The sequence below is a fragment of the Narcine bancroftii genome, chromosome 2 (assembly GCF_036971445.1).
Source record: "Narcine bancroftii isolate sNarBan1 chromosome 2, sNarBan1.hap1, whole genome shotgun sequence".
NCBI lineage: Eukaryota > Metazoa > Chordata > Chondrichthyes > Torpediniformes > Narcinidae > Narcine > Narcine bancroftii.
Window position 1 is genome coordinate 59,557,794 of NC_091470.1, and position 21,364 is coordinate 59,579,157.

A 21,364-nucleotide genomic window follows, 5' to 3' on the forward strand; every position below is an offset into this window, starting at 1 on the left:
TGGGAATGAGGGTGTCATTCCCATTCCAATATTTTACTTCCTAGACCCCTTGTAAATTTCCCGGAATGCCTGCAGCCTAAAGTGAACAACAGGCATTCCGTAAACAACGAGCTAATGAATAGGATGTATCAATGACACCTGATGACACTAAAGCACACTTCCGGTATGCTATCTAAACACGCATAAAGAAACGGAGACTTGGAGTTTTGGTCGTTTGTGTGTGACATACTTCAGACCGGTAAAATCTAAAGTCTAAAAAACATATTTGACTCCTCATAAAATTTGGTCTCAGGGCCAGTTATATTCTATGAATCTTTAATATCCAGGCAATGAACTCTCTTAAACATATGCAGAACATTCAGACAGAGTTAGCCAGGTGATCTCACAATGTCACACAAATTCAACCATTATTGCATATGTACTTTGTTTAGCACAGAACAAAGGTATTCTGTACATTCTGTGATTAGTTACAGATGGTTATACGATGCAAGACTGTTCCTGGATGTCAAAGAGAAGACCCAGGTACAGGCAACAGATTTTATAAACAGACTGATTTCATCAGACAGTTGTCAGTTGGAACAGACTGTCAGTTAACATTCAATACGTTGTTATGGATGATTTGATATTCATTCAATTATATTCACGCAGACTCACTCAGGCACAGGGTATTGGTGACTTTCAATTGAAGGACTCACACAGGGTGCGGGCAGGTGGAGCCTGGCTCATGGGAACTAGGTATTGGAATGGGATTCATGAGGGTGCTGGGGGCAAGAAGGGCTCCTGAGGGGCCTTGGGCGCTGAAGACTTCCTAGCTGTATTAAAGATTTGGTTCTGGAGCTCAGGTTACTGATGATTTGAACTGAGTTTGCATGGCTTTTAAGACTTTGAGAGTGTTGGAGGCAAATCCACGATCCTAGTGTATGCAGGGATTAGGGTTTTACACAAGTCCATGGACACTTAGTGTCTTTGAAGGGACTCTCTTTTGTTTTTCTTTCTCTTATTGCTCAAGGCAACATATTGTTTGCCTTAGAGCAGAAAAAAAAGTTGAAGTATGTCATGTATATTACATGTTTAATGTATTATTACATGACAACAAAAGGAACCATTTGAAACTTTGAAGTACATCTGCATGCTATGTCTTCAAATAAGTATGGTCCGAGAGTATGCAGATACTTAGCTTTTTGTCCCAGTAACACTCTCAAGCATTGCACACAGCTAGGATTTCAATTTGTAATTTTATAGAGTTTAAACATAATTTGAAAACTATTTAAATAGTAGATATCAGTTGTAAAAGATTGAAAGTAAAATAGTTGTTTCAATCTGTAGGCTGATTATTACCAACAATTCAATAGGCACAAACTCAAATAAATTTGCTCTCTCAAATAAATAATATTGTAAGTCAACTGGAATTTAGTACCATGTTGGTATTATTAAAAAACTTAGGTTTATATCACAAATAGCAATCTTTTACAGTTAAAAATTACAAGTCACTTTGGGATCAGAAATTAGTTATGTAGACAAATGCTAAGTGATGGTAAGAGACATCTTTAAAACTGAATCAGAAAACAACTCATTCAGGAAAGTTTTCAAGGAGCACATAGAGCTGAGAAAGAATTCATAAAACTGAGATGGTCCTAGGTTCCACCTCAAATATTGAGTGAAAACAGAACTGGATTTAAACAAAATGCAGGATTGTGCTTTTTTGGGAAAAGGCAATCAATCTGCAACAATGAAATTCCATGATCATTTTAGCAGCTATCTATATCTCATCACTTTATACAATTTAATGGGAACTGAATTAGCTGAAAATTGGTGTCAGTGATAATGAGGACCTCAGAATTGCAGAGTTGTAGACCTTACAATTACATTGTTTTCTATCACTTTGTAATGCTTATGAATAGGTTTTTAAGGGTTTATAACTGGTCAAGTTGAATCTTTTTTTGTGTGAGTGAGGTATACCTGGACAAATACCTATATTAAAAACGCATAAATGCTGGAGGAACTCAGCAGGTCCCGTCGCTTCCATAGGAGGTAAAGATATGTAACTGATGTTTCAGACCTGAGCACTTCTTCAAGATAGGAATAAAAACAGACGGGCTTACTACAATCACCATGTCTGCAGGTTTTTGTGTTTCACTACAAATATCTATATTATCAGTGTTGCATGTGTGCTTGAATAAAGGCTATGGTATTGAGTACTAAATCTCGCAGCCATTTCTTGATAAGTAGTCGTTAAGAGAAATAAATCCACCCACCCTCTTTGTAGAACTATAGTAATTTTATTAAGCTTGAGTCCTGGGTAAACTTGTACCTCTCACTTTGTTCATTTTAGATTGGTCACAGTGGTTGAGCTACCGAAAGAAAATAGACACACACACCAAGAGCAGTTCAGTTTATACAAATGTTTATTACAAATTCAAAAGCTGATTTCAAACTACAATATGCTAGCCCTTCCCAACTATACTTATCAATGCCTGGACTGGTCCCAACTGCCGAAACGAGGCAATGACTGCATACCTGTAGTAGGTTGTCAGGGCACCAGTAACAGCTTCTCCAATTCCCTCGACCGGGACGTTAGCTGGACTCTAGAAGTTCTTCTTCTTGCTGAGAGATGTTGCCACCTCTCAGAGAATCTCAAACTTCAGCAGCGGGACCATGGCTTATATTACCCAAAAACTGCTTACCCAAGCACCCATTCCCAGCACAGTAAGAAAGATAAGCGAGCAAGCTAGCATAGGCTTCTATAGAATAACACAACTTTCTAGCTTATCACTTTGAATACAATGGTTTATTTTGCGTCAAGGTTAGGTCTCTGCCTGAAAGACTGTGACCAAAACAAGCAGGAAGATTAAATGTTCTTGGTACACAGATGTCTTTTTGTCAGATAACTGCATCTCTGGGCTTCATGGTGGAATTTAGCTTATGTCTGCTGAGACTCAAGCAGGTTACTGATTCTCAGCCTTGCAGGAGCAAAAAATATGGTTTAAAGCTAAAGCAAAAAGCATGGTTTAAATCCTCCAATACAGCTTAGAGTAACTGGAAGAAGGACTACCAGTTGAAGCTCCACTTCCCAAAATACAATTTTCCCACGCTGCTGCTCCTGGCACATGTATGGCAGAGTCCATGGATGCCACACTGGCCTCTTCACCCACCTGAGAATCCACAGACAGTGGTTAACACGGTGAAGCTGTGAGTAGAGCAGTTGGAACACAGAGCTCTGGAGACCTGGGTTCAATACTGACCTCTGTGCTCTCTGAGTAGAGTTTGCATGTTCTCTGTTATTATGCGAGTGTTCTCCGGGTGCTCCACTTACCAAAGTGGTGTTCCAATTGATAGTTTAATAAACTACTGTAAATTGCCTCTGGTGTGCAGGGAGCAGTAAAGTTTGGGGTGGGGGTGAATAAAAGAGGATAAATTAAACAGGTGCTTGATTGCGGTGTGGATTCAATGGGCTGAGGGTCTCTTTCAGTGTTGTAAAGCTCTAAATTTGGGAGAGATAGCAGGTCACCCCTAACCACAAGGGATTCCCTGAGAAAGGAATTTCTTTGCTCTGAGTGTTCCTGTGATGGTTCTTCTAAATGCGCTGCACCATCTGTGGCTGCTGGAAAAGCACGAGAAGCAACAAGCCTGAGGGAGCAGAAGGCGAATCAAAATTTATTGTCATTAAATTTGTTGTTTTGCAGTTGCATTTCAGTGCAAATATTACTTTCAATTACATTTCAGTAATAAACAAATGGTGCAAGAATATCAGATAAAATGAGGTAGTGACTGACTCATTGTCCATTCAGAAATCTGATCATCGAGGGGAAGAAGGCGTCTTTGTGCTGCTGGGTGCTCTGGGAGACCTTCATCCAAATCAATGCTCAGAGAGACTTGTGAACCAAGGCCGTTTAGTCATGTCTGAATTGTCCAGTCCACCAAAAATATATATGGTCTATCCATATCCATATAGTACAAGCCAAGTGCTCCATCTGGAAGAAAAATAATTTATAGTCACGAACCTCTTACAATTCTCCACTTTAATGATGAAATCTCCTTGTAACATTTGTAATTAATTGAGCAACTTTCAATTAATCTGATTTGTATTTTCTGGATTACACATTTAGGTTTGGTACCTCTAAGTACACTGTTAAAGATAATAATGTTTGTGACCAATATGCTATGATTAATCTTTAGTTTAATGCTAAATTATATTTCATATTTATATGTCTTAGTAAGGTCATTTTGTGGGATTGGTTTCAGGGGCATTAAAACAACATTTTTCCATTTTAAAAACACATAGAAAGAGATTATCTGTCAAGAAGTCAGATGACAATCTCCAAGACCGAAGTCTGCTGTGACTACAGTTACAGAGAGAGATGAAAGATGGCTGTGTTGAAAAAGATAAAGGTGGATAAATCTCCGGGACCGGACAAAATATTCCCAAGGACACTCAGGGAGGCTTGTGGACAGATAGTGGTGCCATTAACAGAGATATTTAAGTTGTCACTGGTCACGGGGGTAGTGCCAAGGGATTGGAGGGTGGCGCATGTGGTTCCGCTGTTTAAGAAAGGGTCCAAATGTAAATCTGGGAATTAGAGGCCCGTGAGTCTGACGTCTGTGGTGGGTAAGTTTATGGAAAGTGTTCTGAGGGATGGTATTTACAAATATTAGGAGGTACAGGGATTGATAGGGAGTAATCAGCATGGTTTTGTCAGGGGTAGATCATGCTTGACAAACCTGATTGAGTTTTTCGAGGGGGTTACAAAAAAGGTTGATGAAGGGAAAGCTGTGGATGTTGTCTATTTAGACTTTAGTAAAGCTTTTGACAAAGTTCCCCACAGGAGGTTAGGAAAAAAGGTGGAGGCATTAGGTATAAATAAGGAGGAAGTGAAATGGATTCAGCAATGGTTGGATGGGAGGTGTCAGAGAGTAGTGGTAGAAAATTGTTTGTCCAATTGGAGGCCGGTGACTAGTGGAGTTCCTCAGGGATCGGTCCTGGGTCCACTATTGTTTGTTACATATATATTAACGATCTGGAAGTAGGGGTGGAGAATTGGATAAGCAAGTTTGCGGATGATACAAAGATTGGTGGTGTTGTGGACAGTGAGGAAGATTACCGTAGATTAAAAGGTGATTTAGGAAGGCTGGAGGTGTGGGCTGAGAAATGGCTGATGGAATTTAATACAGATAAGTGTGAGGTGTTACATTTTGGAAAGGCAAATCTAAATAGGTCCTATGCATCAAATGGTAGGCTATTGAGATGTGCAGAGCACAAAGGAATTTAGGAGTGATGGTAAATAGTACCCTCAAGGCTGATACTCAGGTAGATGGTGTGGTGAAGAAGGCATTTGGAATGTTGGCCTTCATAAATCGGAGTATTGAATTCAAGAGTAGGGAGGTTATGATGAAATTGTACAAGGCATTGGTGAGGCCAAATTTGGAGTACTGTGTACAGTTTTGGTCACCAAATTATAGGAAAGATATAAACAAAATAGAGAGAGTGCAGAGAAGGTTCACGAGAATGTTGACAGGATTTCAAGGTTTGCATTACAGGGAAAGGTTGTGCAGACTAGGGCTTTTGTCTCTGGAGCATAGAAGATTGAGGGGGGACTTGATAGAGGTGTTTAAGATTTTAAAAGGGACAGACAGAGTAAATGTGGATAGACTTTTTCAATTAAGAGTGGGGGAGATTCAAACTAGAGGGCATGGTTTAAGATTGAAGGGGGAAAATTATAAGGGGAACATGAGGGGAACTTTCTTTACGCAAAGGGTGGTAGAGATGTGGAATGAGCTTCCGGCAGACGTGGTCGAGTCGGGATCATTGGTTACATTTAAGGATAGACTGGATAGTTACATAGAGAGGAGAGGACTGGAGGGGTATGGACCGGGTGCTGGTCAGTGGGACTAGGAGGGTGGGGATTTGTTACAGCATGGATTAGTAGGGCCGAACTGGCCTGTTCTGTGCTGTAAGTGGTTATATGGCTATAAGGTTATATTGTTATTTGGTGATGGTTTTTGAGATAAGGAGAACAATAGACTGTTTACAAAAAGCCATTTTGCTGGTCCATCCCATAGAATTTGGAAGCAGGAGATAAACCATCAAACAAAGATTAAATTATGCTTTTTAATATGAAATTGTAAAAAGGTTCAAAAAACTTAAAATAATGTTATGATGTCATACCATGTGACATGAGAGATTTGCAAGAAATATATTATCACAATCAGAGACAAAGGGGGTTAGTTGAAGTGAAGACCATCCTGTATCCATCAACCATCTCAATTTTTGCATTTTACTTACTCACTGGTCATCTCCTGTTTGAATGTAAAGCACTTCTTTTACAGAGGTCCAAACATCATATTGTTTCATCTGACTAACATTGGTGGCACTATTGTTAGGTGAATTGACCTCTGCCTTGTGGGGACCATGACAATGTAAGTATTAAAGTAATGACAAAAGTAGAAAAGCAGAGTGCATTCCATTCTATATTTTGATGATTCAGCAAGGCTAAATCAACAAGAACTTCATATTTGGAAAAGACAATAAAAGACTATTAACCATTGGGTAAGGGACACGACTGGTATAACGAATCCTAAAAATCATGAGTCATTAAGTCTTTCAAATGTTATGGAAAGCTGGAAGTTTGTCTATTTAAATATGCATCCTGAGCCACGCCACAGACTCCCTTGTGGTGAAACTTGCTGCATGTGACAGTGCTTCTTGCTGTAACAAGGTTCTCATGCTTTGCAAAGTGACAATAGAGTATGGTAACTGTATTTGCCAAGTAAACTCGGGTCACCTTTCACAGACAGCATGCCAGCTAAATTTCATATTTCCTCTGAACATCCATTTGTTTTCTCCTCCTCTTTCCCTTTTTTTGCAATATAAAACTTGTTTGATTTCTCACTGTTCCCAGCACTGAAGAAATGCTACTGACCTGAAACACTGATTCTGTTTTCATCTCCACAGAGGCTGCTTCACCACTGAGCACTTTCAGCATTTTCTCATTTGATGTCACATCTTTATGCAAAAACTGGACTAATACGTTTCAGATGGTGTTTTTATTCATTGTAACACAATAGCTCCCTTCAAATAAACAACAGCCTTTTATAATTGAGAGGAGAGTCAGGGCTTCTTTAAACTGGGTAAAGTTTTTCCTTTGTAGCATGAATCATCAGTAAATTCAGCACAACATTTCTTGGAACTGTGCAGGTAGAGCCCAGGGCAATCATAACCTTTCTTTAAATCCATGACCTTTCTTTCTTCACAACGAAATGATCAGATATACGTGGTCCTCCAACAGCCACATGTGATTCCACTTTGAATGCTTCCTTTGGTTTACCCTCCACAGCTGGTAATGGTATTGTCACAATCACAGAAATATCTGAGACAAATTTTGTCATGCTTGTAAGAATCAGTAGCATCAAATACCAGCAGAAATCCATGCACTGCATTCCTTGTTGGAATCACTTTGCAATTGGATCAATGACTTCCCCATTGGCAGACCCCAATCAGTGCAGATTAGCAAACACCTTCTCAAGGCTGTGTGCTTTGTTCCCTCTATACACATGATTGCACTGCCAATTTTGGCTCTAACGTGACCTGCAAATTTGCTGACACCACCATTGTTGTTGGCTGAAAAATAGGTAATGCTGGTTCACAATATAGAATGGAGATTGAGAACCTGAATAACAAGCTTACTCTCAATGAATCAAGAATAGGGAGCTGATTGAGAACTTTAAGAAGGGGAATGGGAGTGACCATCCACCTGTTTACATCAACAGAAGACTGGAGGGTTCAAGTTCCTGAATGTCCACATATTGATGAAATTCTCTTGGGGCCAGCATATCAATGCAACCACGAAGAAGGCACACCAACGCCTCTACTCTCTGGGAATTAGAGCCATAGAACATTACAGTAGAGAAATATTTCTAGCCTGTGCTGAACCAATTTTTGAGTAGTCCCACTGACCTTCACCCAACCTATAGCCCTCCATACCTCTCCCATCCATGTAGCTGTCCAAATTCTTAAATGCTAAATTGATTCCGCATTCACCACTTCAGCTAACAGCTCATTCCACACACCCACCACACTCTGTATGAAGGAGATCATCCTCATGCTTCCCCTTAAACTTTTCCCCTTTTACACTTAGCCCATGTCTTCTGGTTTGTATCTCACCTACCCTCAGTGGAAAAAGCCTATCTACTCTTACTCTGTCTACCCACCTCATAATTTTAAATTCCTCTGTCAATCTCCTCTCATTCATCTACATTCCAGGGAAATAAAGTCTTAACCTGTTTAACCTCTCCCTGTATCTCAGTTTCTGAAGTCCAGGAAACATCCTAGTAAATCTTTTCTTCATTCTTTCTATTCTATAATTTTTTTTGTAGTTAGATGACCAAAACTGCACAGAATACTCCAAATTTGCCCTCACCATTATCTTATACGTCCTTTCGATAATATCCCAACTCCAATACGCAATATCTTAATTTATGAAGGCCAATATGCCAAAATCTCTCTATCTTTGACACCACATCTCCATATCCACCTGTGACACCACTTTCAGGGAATTATGTGTCTGTATTCTCAGATCTCTGTTCTACCAAACACCTCAGTGCCCTACCATTTACCATATATGTCCTTCCAAAATGCAACATCTCATACTTGTCTGCATTAAATTCCATCTGCCATTTTCCAGCTCATTTTTCCATCTGGTCCAGATCCCTCTGCAAGCTTTGAAAACCTTCTTCATTGTCCACAATGCCCCCAATCTTGATGACATTGGCAAAACTGCATATTATCCAGATCATTGATATAGATGACAAACAACAGCACTGATCCTTGAGGCACACCACTAGTGACTAGTGGCATCCAGTCTGAAAAGCAATCATCACCTACTCCTCTCTGACTTCTCACATCAAGCCATTGTCGAATCTAGTTCGGTACTTCACCATGAAAACCTAGTTTCTGACCCTTCCTGACCAAAGGCCTTACTAAAGTCCATGTAGACACCATCCACAGCCTTTCCTTCATCAACTTCCCTGGTAACATTCTCAAAAATAGCTATAAGATTGGTTAAACACGACCTACCATGCACAAAACCATGTTGACTATCCCTGATAAGTTTCTGGCTATACAAATAATTGTATACCCAATCTCTTAGAACACCTTCCAATAATTTATATAGTACTGACATCAGGCGCACTAGCTTATAATTTCCAGGGTTACTTTTGGATCCCTTTTTAAACAACAGAACAATGTGAGCTACCCTCCAATCCTCCAGCACCATACCCACTGCTAAGGACATTTTAAATATTTCTGCCAGACCCCCTGCATTTTCTACACTAGCATCCCTCAAGGTCCGAGGCACTTGGAGATTTATCCCCTCTTATTTGCTTTAAGACAGAAAGCACTTCCTCCTCTTTAATCGGTATAGATTCCATGACCTCACTGCTTGTTTTCCTTACTTTCCATGACTGTCCCCTTTTCCTGAGTGAATACTGATGAAAAAAATGTATTTAAAATCTTCCCTATCTGTTTTGGCTCCAGAAGATGCATGTGGGAAAATCATAACAGGAATAAAACACTCAATTTATAGAAGATGAGTGTGGGAAAACCATAAAGGGAATAAAATACACCCACACACACACACTCTAAACTAGGTACATACAATCAAGGAAAAACAATATATCTTCTACCTTTTGACTCATGGCATGGTTCTATGCTACTAGGGATACTAACTAAAATGCTCCTAACCCAATAACATCTAACCAATGGTTTCTCTAGAGCCGTTACACAGTGCTTGGACTGGAGTGAAACAGGGTAGTCCCTTGAAGTTGGCAAAGAGAAAGAACCATGCACACATGGTGCCCTTTATAGTACTGTAGGGCTGGGGGTCCAGCCCAGGTAATTTACAGAGCGACAATGGCTCAGTGCCAGCAAAATCTGATTGATTACAATGGTCAATGTCCCAAGGCGAAGTACAAAGGAACTTCAAGGGGCTAATGGTCAGGTGTACACTGATGGATGAGGTGGGGCCAAACCTTGATTGGCAGGTGGTTTGTCTTCCGACAAGGTAGTGGGCAGTGCTGGCATGTGACAGCCATGATCCTCCACAACACAAGGTTTTTTTTGCAATTTTTTTACTCCTCAAGTACCTCATTTGTCTATATTGCCTATACCTGCTATACATCTCTCTTTTCTTCTGAACCAGATCCCCAATATCCCTCAAAATCCAAGGTTTGCTATGCCTGCTAAGCTTGCCTTTAATCCTGACAAGAATGTACAAACTCAGTACTTTCAAAATTCAATCTTTGAAGGTCCTCCACTTACCCTGCACATCCTTGCCCAAAAACAACTTATTCCAATCCATACATTCTCGATCCTTTCTCATTTCCTCAAAATTAGCCTTTCTCCAATTTAAAATCTCAACCCAAGGCCCAGACCTATACTTCTCCATGATTAACTTGAAACTATTGGCATTCTGGTCACTGGACCCAAAAATATTCCCCAACACATCCTTCTGTCACCTGTCCTGTCTTGTTCCCTAATGGGAGATCCAATATTGCACTTACTCTCTCTAGTTGGTACCTCTATATATTGATATAGAAAACTTTCCTGAACATGTTTCATCAACTCCAAGCCATTTAGTCCTTTTACAGCATGGGAGTCCCAATTAATATGCGGAAAATTAAAATGTCAGACTATTACAACCTGATATTTCCTGCAGCTGTCTGCTATCTCTCTACAGATTTGTTTCTCCAGTGTACCAGGTGCCAGCATACCCACTTTCTCCTTCAAATGGGTGAGTACTGAAGTGGGAGATTCCTGCTGCCTATGTGCTGCCAGAATGAAATCTCCTGGGATCGTTAGGGGAGTTCTGCAGAAGACATAGCCAGATCCTCCTTCAGCACAGCAAGGATACCTGAAAGTACCCAAGGCTGTTCACCTAGCCAATCTTAAGACATGCCATGAGACCAGTTTTCATATGACAGTGAAAATGTTCGACTAACCCATTGGACTGGGATGATAGGCCACTGACTGATGTGGCTGCATGCCCAGCAACTGTGTACTTGTGGACCATAACCCGGACATAAACTGAGGTCCTCTGTTAGAAGAGATATGGATGGGTAGTCCAAAACATGCTATCCAATTGGTGATGAGGGCTCTTGCACAAGCTGAGCCATATGAATTTGTCCACCATGAGCCTTGTTGTCATCCTAATCAAGGGGTGAGCCAAAACTGTGTATGGCGTCAAACACCCGATGTCGCCAAGCAGCTGGTATAATGGACCTCGGTTGGCTGGTGGATATGTCACTAAGTAGGGAGGCATTTGCTGGACCAAAGTGTATGTCCTCCAATTTCAGTCCCGAGATGGCCGTGCGATATGCGACCATCTCCTCATCTTCCTACTGAGCTGCTGCCAAAGCTGGTGTCATCTATACCGGGAGCTGGCGAATGGAGGGAAGTGATGGTGGTGCGGGATAGCGTGTCGGCGACTAGATTGCTATTACTCGCGATGTTTTTTTATCATAGTCGTAAACTCTGAAATGTATGGGGGGTGGTGGTGGTTCTTGTTGTTGTTTATAGACCTTTTCCTTAAGGCTCAAACTTCATTGACCTCCTTGAAATATTAAAAGTTATAAATGATTAATTCCATGTGGTAAAGGGTGGACTTGTGGCAACCAGGATTCTATTCTAGTTTCTTACTTTTCTTATGTTTTCTTACTTATTTAATTTCTTCTTCCTTTCTCTTTTTATTTTCTTTTGGGGTTAATTTAGTGGGGGTGGGGCTGGAGGGTTGGGATCTAATAGATTTGATATTAATATTTGAATGTTATATTTTGTACTTGGGCATTTATTACATATATGGAAAACTTTAATTTTTTTTAAAATAAGTAGGTTACACATAAATAGGAAGTGACATCCCTGCTCCTCTACTCAATGCCCTGACCGATGAAGTCAAGCATGTCAAACCCCTATTGATTCAGATAACTTCAGCAAGAAAGGCAAGTTGTTCACTAAATGTGTTGATCACTTATTGAAAGCAACTCCAGGTTCAAGTTCAAGTTTATTATCACATTACAGGATCAATATTTTTAAGATGCATGAAGATTTGAGTTGTTGTTGAGTGGTCATTTATATTTAAATTTATAATTCTGAATAATGAGAGAATAGGAAATGATTCAAACATGTTGCAGGAAAAATGACCCAAAATTTTTGAAACCTAACTTTATACATTTTAAATTGAAAATACGTGACATAAATTTATTTCAATTCAAATAGTGCTTTATAGTGGATTGAGTAATGGATCAAGTAATGGCAAAGTATTTGCAGTATCAAGTCTATATCCTCTCTTTGCAGGCCTGGGCCAAGCCACAGATTCCTCAAGCAAAAAATAATGGGAGTCATTTTACTCCTGGCCACAAACTTGATGGTAGTTTTTCTTTAAGAACTCACAACTTTGTGCTTTCAAATACATCATTTACAAAGTTATAACTTTTAAGGAGAAAGGATAATCACTGAAGGTAAAGTACTATTGCCAATAAATCCAACGTCACTACCCTGTATAGTTTAGTCACCATTTTCATGAAACTATGTACCAGCATCTCTACTTCTTCAGATCCCTGAGGAAATTTGTATGTCACCCGCATCCTTTAACATCTTCCATAGATACACTTTTGAAGGCATTCAGTCAGGATGCATCTCTGCACAAAGCAGGAACTACAGAGCCATAAACATGACTCAGGCCACTACACAAATCATCCTACCCTCGACCAATTTCATCTAAACCTCTGCTGCCTTGGAGTAGCAGCCAATTGAAAGATTCATTCCACCCTGACCATGCTCTTCACCCCTTCCCAATAAGAAGATCCACGAATGTGAAATCACATTCTACCATCTGTTTTATTTGTTGTACAATGTGTGAGATGTCTACCTGCTCTATTCACAAAACCAAAAGCACCTTGGTGCACGTGTAGACTGTGAACTCTCTGCCCTCTAAGAAATAGCAAAAATGCCATATGGCCAAGTAGAAGGCAAGGAACTCCCTGTTAAAGGCACTGTACTTCTGCTCCAGTGGTCTCAAATGAGGCAGGGGTTTCCAGGTGCCATTGATGAGCTGTTTCAGGTCCCCATCTACTGCAGTGCCTAACACATCCACCGTCAGAGACATTGGCACGTTAACCTTTGTGTTTTGTGAACTATAAAAATGCTCTTTTTATTGATAATGTCAAATTGTTTGCCCAAATAATTTACATCATTAGCTCTCTGTGGTGATCAGATTAACAGTTTCATACTCTGATCATTTAATAAAACTCTGAATCAGTTAAATGCTTCAAATCTGTTGATCACCAGAAGAAAACAGCAGAAATTTCAGTTCAGCAGGTTATTATCTCATAATAATATTACTCATACCTTTCCAAATCCAGTAAGGTTGGTGAATTCAAAATAAAATTCTTGTTACAAAAATTTCTGTTGGTGTGTTCAATCTTTCGAGCAATAATCCAACAGAAAAACGAATGCTAAGTTTTTTTTTCTTTAATTGAGATTTGACCAGGGTGTTTTTTTATTATCAATTGCAAGTGAAGGTGCAGTCCTTCGGAGCCCTTCTTCAGCTGTCCCTCTGGGTTGAAGATGACTTGATTTCACTCTGCTGCAGACGGTTTAATTTGACTGAGAGGGCAAGGATTTGGGTATTTTCTGCTACTTCCACTGCTTCAGCTGTCTACCTGAATACTCTCAACTTATGGATTCAAGTTTCTCAATGCTATTCCATGTGCTCCTTCTCCATTTTGACTGTTCATGGGTCCGATATTTCCAGGGTCAACAGGAATGTTGATATATTTTCAGGAAGGTTTTGAGATTTTTGTTTATTGGCCTGGAATCTCATTTCACGACAGAGCTTTGCACGCTGGAGGTCCATAGGAGAGTGCAGCTACTGGAATCTGGAGCAACAATCTGTCAGAGGAATTTAGTAGATTGAGCAGAATCAGTGGGAGAAAAAGAATGGACAACATTTCAGAATGGAACCGTGGCAATTTTTTTTTCTCTACAGATGCTGCTCACGACATTGAGTTCTCCAGTAGATTGTTTGTTACTTTGAATATTATGTTTGTTGCAGGCACATCACCAATCTGGTAAGCCCAAATGGAGTGTCTTGAGTAAAATTAGGGCCTCAATGATAAAGATTTTGGCCTGTGAGAGGCGATTGACATTGATTTGTTTATCCTTCCAGTGGATTTTGCAGAGGCATTGGGAGTTAAATCTTTTCAATGGTTTCATGTGGTGCCCAGATCAGCAGGAGCTGATCGGAAGGTGAGAATGATAACAATGGTAATGAGTTTATTATCATACACATTGAATAGTGTATACCTGCACTGAAATTCTTAGTTGCTGCAGCCAAGCAGGTTCTTTGTTAAAAAAATAGTTTCCATTAAATTAAATTAAAAAGCGATAATAAATACAAAAGATAAATAATAAATATTCACAATTACCATTAATTGCAAGAAAAAAATGTGATGTTACAATAATATGGGCAGTTCTTTTTGGGGTGTTGCTGTTATTTATGACTAGTGTAGTAAAGTGACGTGGACTTTTTACCCCCTCCATAAATCTTCGTCCGCGAAGCCAAGCCAAAGAAAGAAAAGAAGAGTAAAGTGAGGCACAAATCTGATAGTCATTGCAAAGAAACTGACTTTGAAACTGAAGGTGCTGAACTTCAGACTTTTAGATCTTCTTCCAAAAGGTAGGAGCAAGAATAGGTTGTGAGTATCCTTCATGATGTTGGCTGCCTCCTTGATGCAGCACCTCACATAAATTTGATGGATTTGCCTATACTTACTACTTTCTGTAGCCTTTCTGTATTCCTGGACACATGAATTACCAAACTAGGCTTTGATGCAACTAATCAGTATCATTTCCACAGTGCACCTGGAGACTTTTGATGCCCTGCCAAATCTCTTCAAACTTATTTGAAAGTAGAGGCTTTGGTGTGACTCCATCACATTTTCCTTGATGTTCTGGCTCCAGGAGAGGTCTTTTGATATCTGGATTTTCAGGAACTCAAAGGTATTAATTCTTTCCACTGACATCCCATCAATGAGGACAGTTATGTGGTCTCTCAGCCTCTCCTTCCTAAAATTAAAAATAGGCTCCATGGTCTTGGTGGTCTTCCACCCAACCAGAATTAATAGATTGCATTAGAGCCAAACTTGGCTATGCAGTTATGAGTTCACATGGCATAGAGCTGGAGATGAAACATGTAGTCTTGGGGAGCCTCTTTGTTGATGGTCAGTGAGGAGGAGGTGATGTTCCTGATCTACATTAATTGAGGTCTGTTGATGAGGAAGTTGAGGATTCAGATGTAGAAAAATGAGCAGATTTCCAGATCCTTTAGTTTGGTTTTGCTGGTTTGATGGTGTTGAACTCTGGGCTGTGGTCAATAAATGTGGGTGTTCTTGTGGTCCAGGTGCTCCATAAGAGTGGAGGGCCAGTGAGATAGTATCTGCTGTTGACCTCCTGTATCAATCGATGAAGTGAAGTTGGTCTGGGTCTTTCCAGAGACAGGAATTGATCTGTTCCATAACCAACCTCACAACACATTTCATCAAAGTATATATTAGTGCTATTGTCTGATTATTATTGAGGGAGGTCACCTTGTTCTTCTTGGGCACTGGTACAATGGATGCTGTTTTGAAGCAGGTGGTGACCTATGACCATTGTAGATTTCAGATTTATTGTCAGAGTACATACATGACATCACATACAATCATAAGATTCCTTTCTCCTGTGGGCAAGGCAGAATTACCACTAATGGGCAGTGCAAAATATAAATTGTACACAACGTAAAACATGTAAACAAAGAACTGTAGATGGATAACAAATGTAAACAAACTGACTGTGCAGTACAGAGAAAACAGAAAGAAAATCAATAAAGTTCACAAGTAGGAGTCTTTAAATGAGTCCCTGATTGAGTTTGTTGTTGAGGAGTCTGATGGTGGAGGGGTAACAGCTGTTCCTGAACCTGATGATGGAAGTCTTATGGCCTCTATATCTCTTTCCTGATGGGAACAGTGAAAACAGAGTGTGTGCTAGATGGTGAAGTTTTTTAATGATTGCTGCTGCTCTCTGATGGCAGAATTCCCTGTAAATGTACTCATTAGTGGGGAGGGTTTTGCTTGTGATGTCCTGAGCTGGGACCAGTAACTTTTGGAGGTGTTTACACTCAGGGGTATTGGTGTTTCCTTACCAGTCCATGATGCAGCTGGTCAGCACACTTTCACCACCCCTCTGCTGAAACTTGCCAGGGTTTCTGGTATCATACTAATCCTCCACAAACTCCTGAGGAAGCAGAGGTGCTGGCATGTTTTCTTCACGATGCCATTGGTTTGTTAGGACCACAAAAGATCCCCTGAGATAGTGACTCAAAAATGTCTGCATAAACTCTTTCCAGTTGTTCTGTACTAGTTTTCAAAAATTGTCAGGTACAAGGTCTGATGCTTTTAGAAGATTTACCCTCATGCAGGTTCTGTTCACATTAGCCTTAGAATCAGGGAGTACAGAATCACCAAGGGGTGGGGTGGGGGTGGGGGTGGGGTGTATCATGGTTTTCTTTTTCAAAGTAAGCATAGAAAGTATCAAGCTCCTCTGGAAGAGATTAATCGCAAATATACATTCCTGTGGAGGGATGGGGTTGTTGGAGGTCAGGGTGGCATTGCAGTAACAGGATTGAAAGAAATGATGTAGTCACCATCGATGTGGTTTTCACCGGGATTGGTTCTGTTGTGGATCAGTTCACTAGGATCATGGTTTGTTTGTCATCTTCCAGCAAACACAAGGCAGAGATGAATATCTATAGGCAGCCAATAAAAACTAAAAGATTTAGAAAGAGATTTTCATAGTTTAGCCCAGTGGTTCTCAACCTTTTTCTTTCCACTCACCTACCACTTTAAGTAATCCCTATGCCATCGGTGCTCTATGATTAGTCAGGGATTGCTTAAGGTGGGATGTGATGGAAAGAAAAAGGTTGGGAACCACTGGTTTAGACACGAAGGCAGCTACTATTTGGCAATGTTCCACTGAACTACCTTTCTGGAGTTTCTTCTTTAATCTCCTGACTCAAAGTCTCACAACTAAAACTTAAAAAGTGGCAATACAAGAATTGATTCTTGCTTTCACTGTGACGTTTAACTGTCCTAAAAATATAATCACGTTGTAGATATCAAACAACGCTTTAATTTTGATACCCTCAATTGTAAGAAGACCCTCTGTTTCAAAGTGAGAATTGAAATGCAAGACCATAAAGAGATAATGCTGGATTAGACCTAATTATTTGGCGTTTCAGAACCTACAATTTGCATTCACTGTGGCTATGAAATTTGCGATAGGACATCGCGTTCAACCTGCTACGATGTTGTTTGCTTTCGCTTTTTTCGACATCTCTGATCCCGTTCTTAAAGCTAAGACAATATTAATCACATCCACAACTCGTCAGTTCCTTTTGAAGTTGCACCCGAACTTCTCTCCACTGTAAACTCGCACTTATTTATTCTCTAAAACAGTCGGCAAGTCTTCCAGTTGCTGTTAATTCTCTTTTCAGAATTACGTGGACAAATTCGCCTGATCTACAATGTGCATGTCTCCTTGCTGACGCCCAGAGATTCTAGTTTTAAACTGCACACTAGAATTATTTTACCAGAAACAAACATTGTAAATGTTGCAAAGCGTTACGAATCGTTGAAATAAACTTAGAAAACTTAGAAAAACGTGGTTGATAAATCTTATCAGCACATTGGATTTTGAAAACAATTGTAAATCACTGGAACTGAATCTTAATTCAGAAGAACCACGAGACTTAAGATCTAATGTTCATGGAGCTTTTTTTGGTTGGTGGGCAGTGAACGACATCGCATTTAAAAAAAATAACTGTTAGACAAAATCCAAGTGTTATTTGCTTTCAAATATTCATGCAACCGCTATTAAATAAAATCTCTCAGAAAGTAAACGTTTGAAGAGCCTTTAAGCGTGTAATCACACCTGTTTTACTTAATTTTGCACATCGTGGCCGCCTCTAAATGTTAAAATAGATTTTTTTTAAAGCTACAAGAGATCAGCACGGTTCTAAATTTGTTTTACCCATGTATTTGACTCTCAGTTACATAGCGCAGCCCACGAAGATTTCAGTCATTGGAGAGGACTTTAACAGTTTTGTTCAGCCTTGAATTTGACTCGTGCGATGAATCAGGAAAACATTCAGTCTTATCGTTACTTTGCGACCAGAGGGAAACCATCATGTTTTCCCCTTTACAACGTTCTAATAAGTTTCCAATGTTAACACAAACAGCATAAAAAGGAAAAGATTATTTTGCACCAGAAATTTTATTCCGATATTTAAAATAATTGTAATAGTTATCTTTGATATAACGGATATGGTTCAATAATTATTCAGGACCCAACAAAGAAAATGTTCGGATTAATTTTATTGTAACTATCGTGGCAGCAAATTTTCTCGCGGCTTATTCACTGACACTTCCCCTAAATTTCGAAACCAAGTCTTCACAATTCCACAAATTACATCTGTGCTAGATTCGTTAAGCTATTAATAGTGGGAAATTTTGTATTTGGAATAGATGGTCCATCTTTCTTGCAAGAGTGAATAATCCTCTGATTTTACATTTTAAGAAATCCTATTTGATTCTAAAATATGTGGAGGAACAACTTTTCATGCACTTGCTTGTATAAGACCTGAAGCGAAGTCGATAGCAGGCAAATCCCTTTTAATTCCATTGAAAACCATGACAACAAGGAACAAACTCGGACTTATCCCAAAAAGTTAAAGCACATTGTGCAGATGCGTCAATCATCTATTATTTGATGACTGAACAAATGCAAAATCTTGACTGGAACAAATGCTTCCAACAGGTCTGGGACGTGGGTCTACATTTCCTCTATTGTTTGCAGCCTAGCAGTTGGCATGTATTTGTGTTCTCCCGGTTTCGACCACCCAGGTCGTTGTGAGGGAGTTTGTGGAGCATGGAACAGTGTCATAGAAGCACGCTTGATAGGTGGCACAAACAGGCATGGCATGGGAATATTTGCCTGCAGATTACCTAGAGGAATTTTGAGAAAGATGACCAGTTCAGGGCTAGTGCCACGTTTGCTAGTAAAGTCACCAAAAGCTCATTTTAGTGTTTGATTATACTACCAATTTTGCTGAATGCTTTGAAACAAAAAGTTATACAATATACTCCTGATCAATTTATCTGCGTGGTATTTAAAATATTTAAAAATTCTGTATTTCTTGACATTGCACATAAAATATTAAGACATTGAAGAAAATTAAATCAAGCAAACATTGTCCGTGTTCTTGTTCCTCCTAGTTGCCCGTCTTGTGTTGCTCGCCACCGCTGACTTGCGTATTTGCTCCTTTTCGGAAACTTCATATCCACTCCAAATTCCTGTGAGGAGTCAAGTCACTAAAATAGATTTGGGGAAATTGCTCATCTTATGGGTTTAAGTGCAGTAAACACAACGTGGTTCACTTCACTTTAATAACACGTGTGTGTTGCTAGAGAAACCTGTCACTGCTTCTTTACTTTGTATGCAAATGATGGGGGAGGGGGAAGGGTTCTGGTCTCACTAACCACCCAAGATGTAATTCACTAATTCACTAACACAATTACCATTATCTGTTGGCTACTTTCTTTGCTAATCACGCAGAATATGCAATGATGAATCCAGTTTCCTGCTGTCTTTGGGAAGGGCCAGCGTATTCTCTGCTAGGGTTACACCTACTCACATTAATGCTTTGGTACTTGACTGGTGCAGGTACTTGGTGTCCTTTGGTCAGACACGATCTGAGGGTGGTCACTATTTGCAGAGAAGAGGGTTGTTTATATAAACATAGGACGTGTCCTCTAATTTCTCTATAGCAAAATATAATTATTCCACGTTCTTCTTCCTTTAACGTGCCATTAGAATACTCTTCTCCAGAAATTTGGCGAGTCTTTGATAATTGTCAGCATGTCGATAACGAAAACCAACTTTACAGTACGTAGCATTTTAGATTTGCCAGATCAACACGAAATGGACAATCTAACTCACTGGGATCAAGGAATTGGAAAAGTAACTCACTCTGCTGTCACAAGGAGCGAAGCAAGCCAACGGCCACAGCCAGGCTGTTCCAAATGGTCTTATTCTGGGTGGTTTGGTTCTGACAAAATGTGTAAGTATCGAAATTAGGTTTGGGTGCTTGATTTCATACAAAGTATCTTTGACTGGACACATGTTTCCTTGCAGCATCTGATGAAAGCAGCACCGACAGAGCTTCAGATGATCGACTCCAACAAAAAAGTTCGTCCTCCATCATAAAGAATGAGAAGAAGAAAAAGATGAAACGACGCGTCTTGTTCTCCAAAGCGCAAACGTTTGAGCTTGAGCGAAGATTTCGACAACAACGTTACCTGTCTGCCCCTGAGCGCGAACACTTCGCCCACCGTCTGAGTCTGACCCCGACTCAGGTGAAGATCTGGTTCCAAAACCACAGGTATAAAATGAAGAGGGCCCGGGTAGAAGGCACCCTGCAGATGGATGTCAGCCAGCCTCAACTGGTTCGCAGAGTGGCAGTGCCAGTGCTGGTCAAAGATGGCAAGCCATGTCACACTTGCTCCATCACTTCCATACAGATCCAGGACATGCCGGACGACACTGTTCACCTTAATAATTCCTACACTGCTTTCGCATTTCATGGCTTTCAACAGATGCAGCACACTGGACCATTCGGCATCTTCCCGAGCTATCATCGCCTACAACATCCTGTAATACGAAGACAACAGTGGAGCTGGTGAATTGTAAACACTTATAACTCCAATAAATTGTGCTATGATTTGATGTACAAACTAATAATGTGATTGTTCAGCAAGTTCGTGAGTAATGGCATTTCCCATATGATTCCAATTTTCTGATATTTTTACACATTGCATTTCTAAACCGTGTCCTAAACTTTCCTTTGATCGCGTCCATGAATATCGACAATATCTTCAAAGCGTGAACATCCTGTTTTCGAAAGGATTATTAAACAAAACAGAAATGTACAGATATCGTACAATCTGGAAACATGAACTTATTGAAACGACTGGACGTTTTCAGGGTACATAAAAACGCTAAACAGCACAATTTGTTGTTTTGTTCATTGTTTTTTTTAGTGCCTGAAATAGTAAGACGTAGTTCACATTCACATCGTTATAATTCCATTTTCTGAAAATGTGTCAAATTAGATCATTATTTTATATATTAGACCACGGACAAACAGTTGGCATGGTACTGGTAATCCCAAATATTTTTTTTTTCCAATCTAGTGTTAAAATATGATAGAAACATTTAATC

At 39.8% G+C, this 21,364-nt stretch overlaps 1 protein-coding gene across 1 annotated transcript; it reads left to right on the plus strand.

Moving 5' to 3' along the window:
* Positions 1 to 474: 474 nt before the first annotated feature.
* On the plus strand, positions 475 to 20,858 carry nkx2.9 (NK2 transcription factor related, locus 9 (Drosophila)). Its single transcript, XM_069915249.1, has 3 exons — positions 475 to 522; positions 10,731 to 10,784; positions 20,279 to 20,858. The coding sequence occupies exons 2-3, from the start codon at positions 10,781 to 10,783 to the stop codon at positions 20,824 to 20,826; spliced, it is 552 nt and encodes a 183-aa protein (XP_069771350.1). The 5' UTR covers positions 475 to 522; positions 10,731 to 10,780; the 3' UTR covers positions 20,827 to 20,858.
* The last annotated feature ends 506 nt before the right edge of the window (positions 20,859 to 21,364 follow it).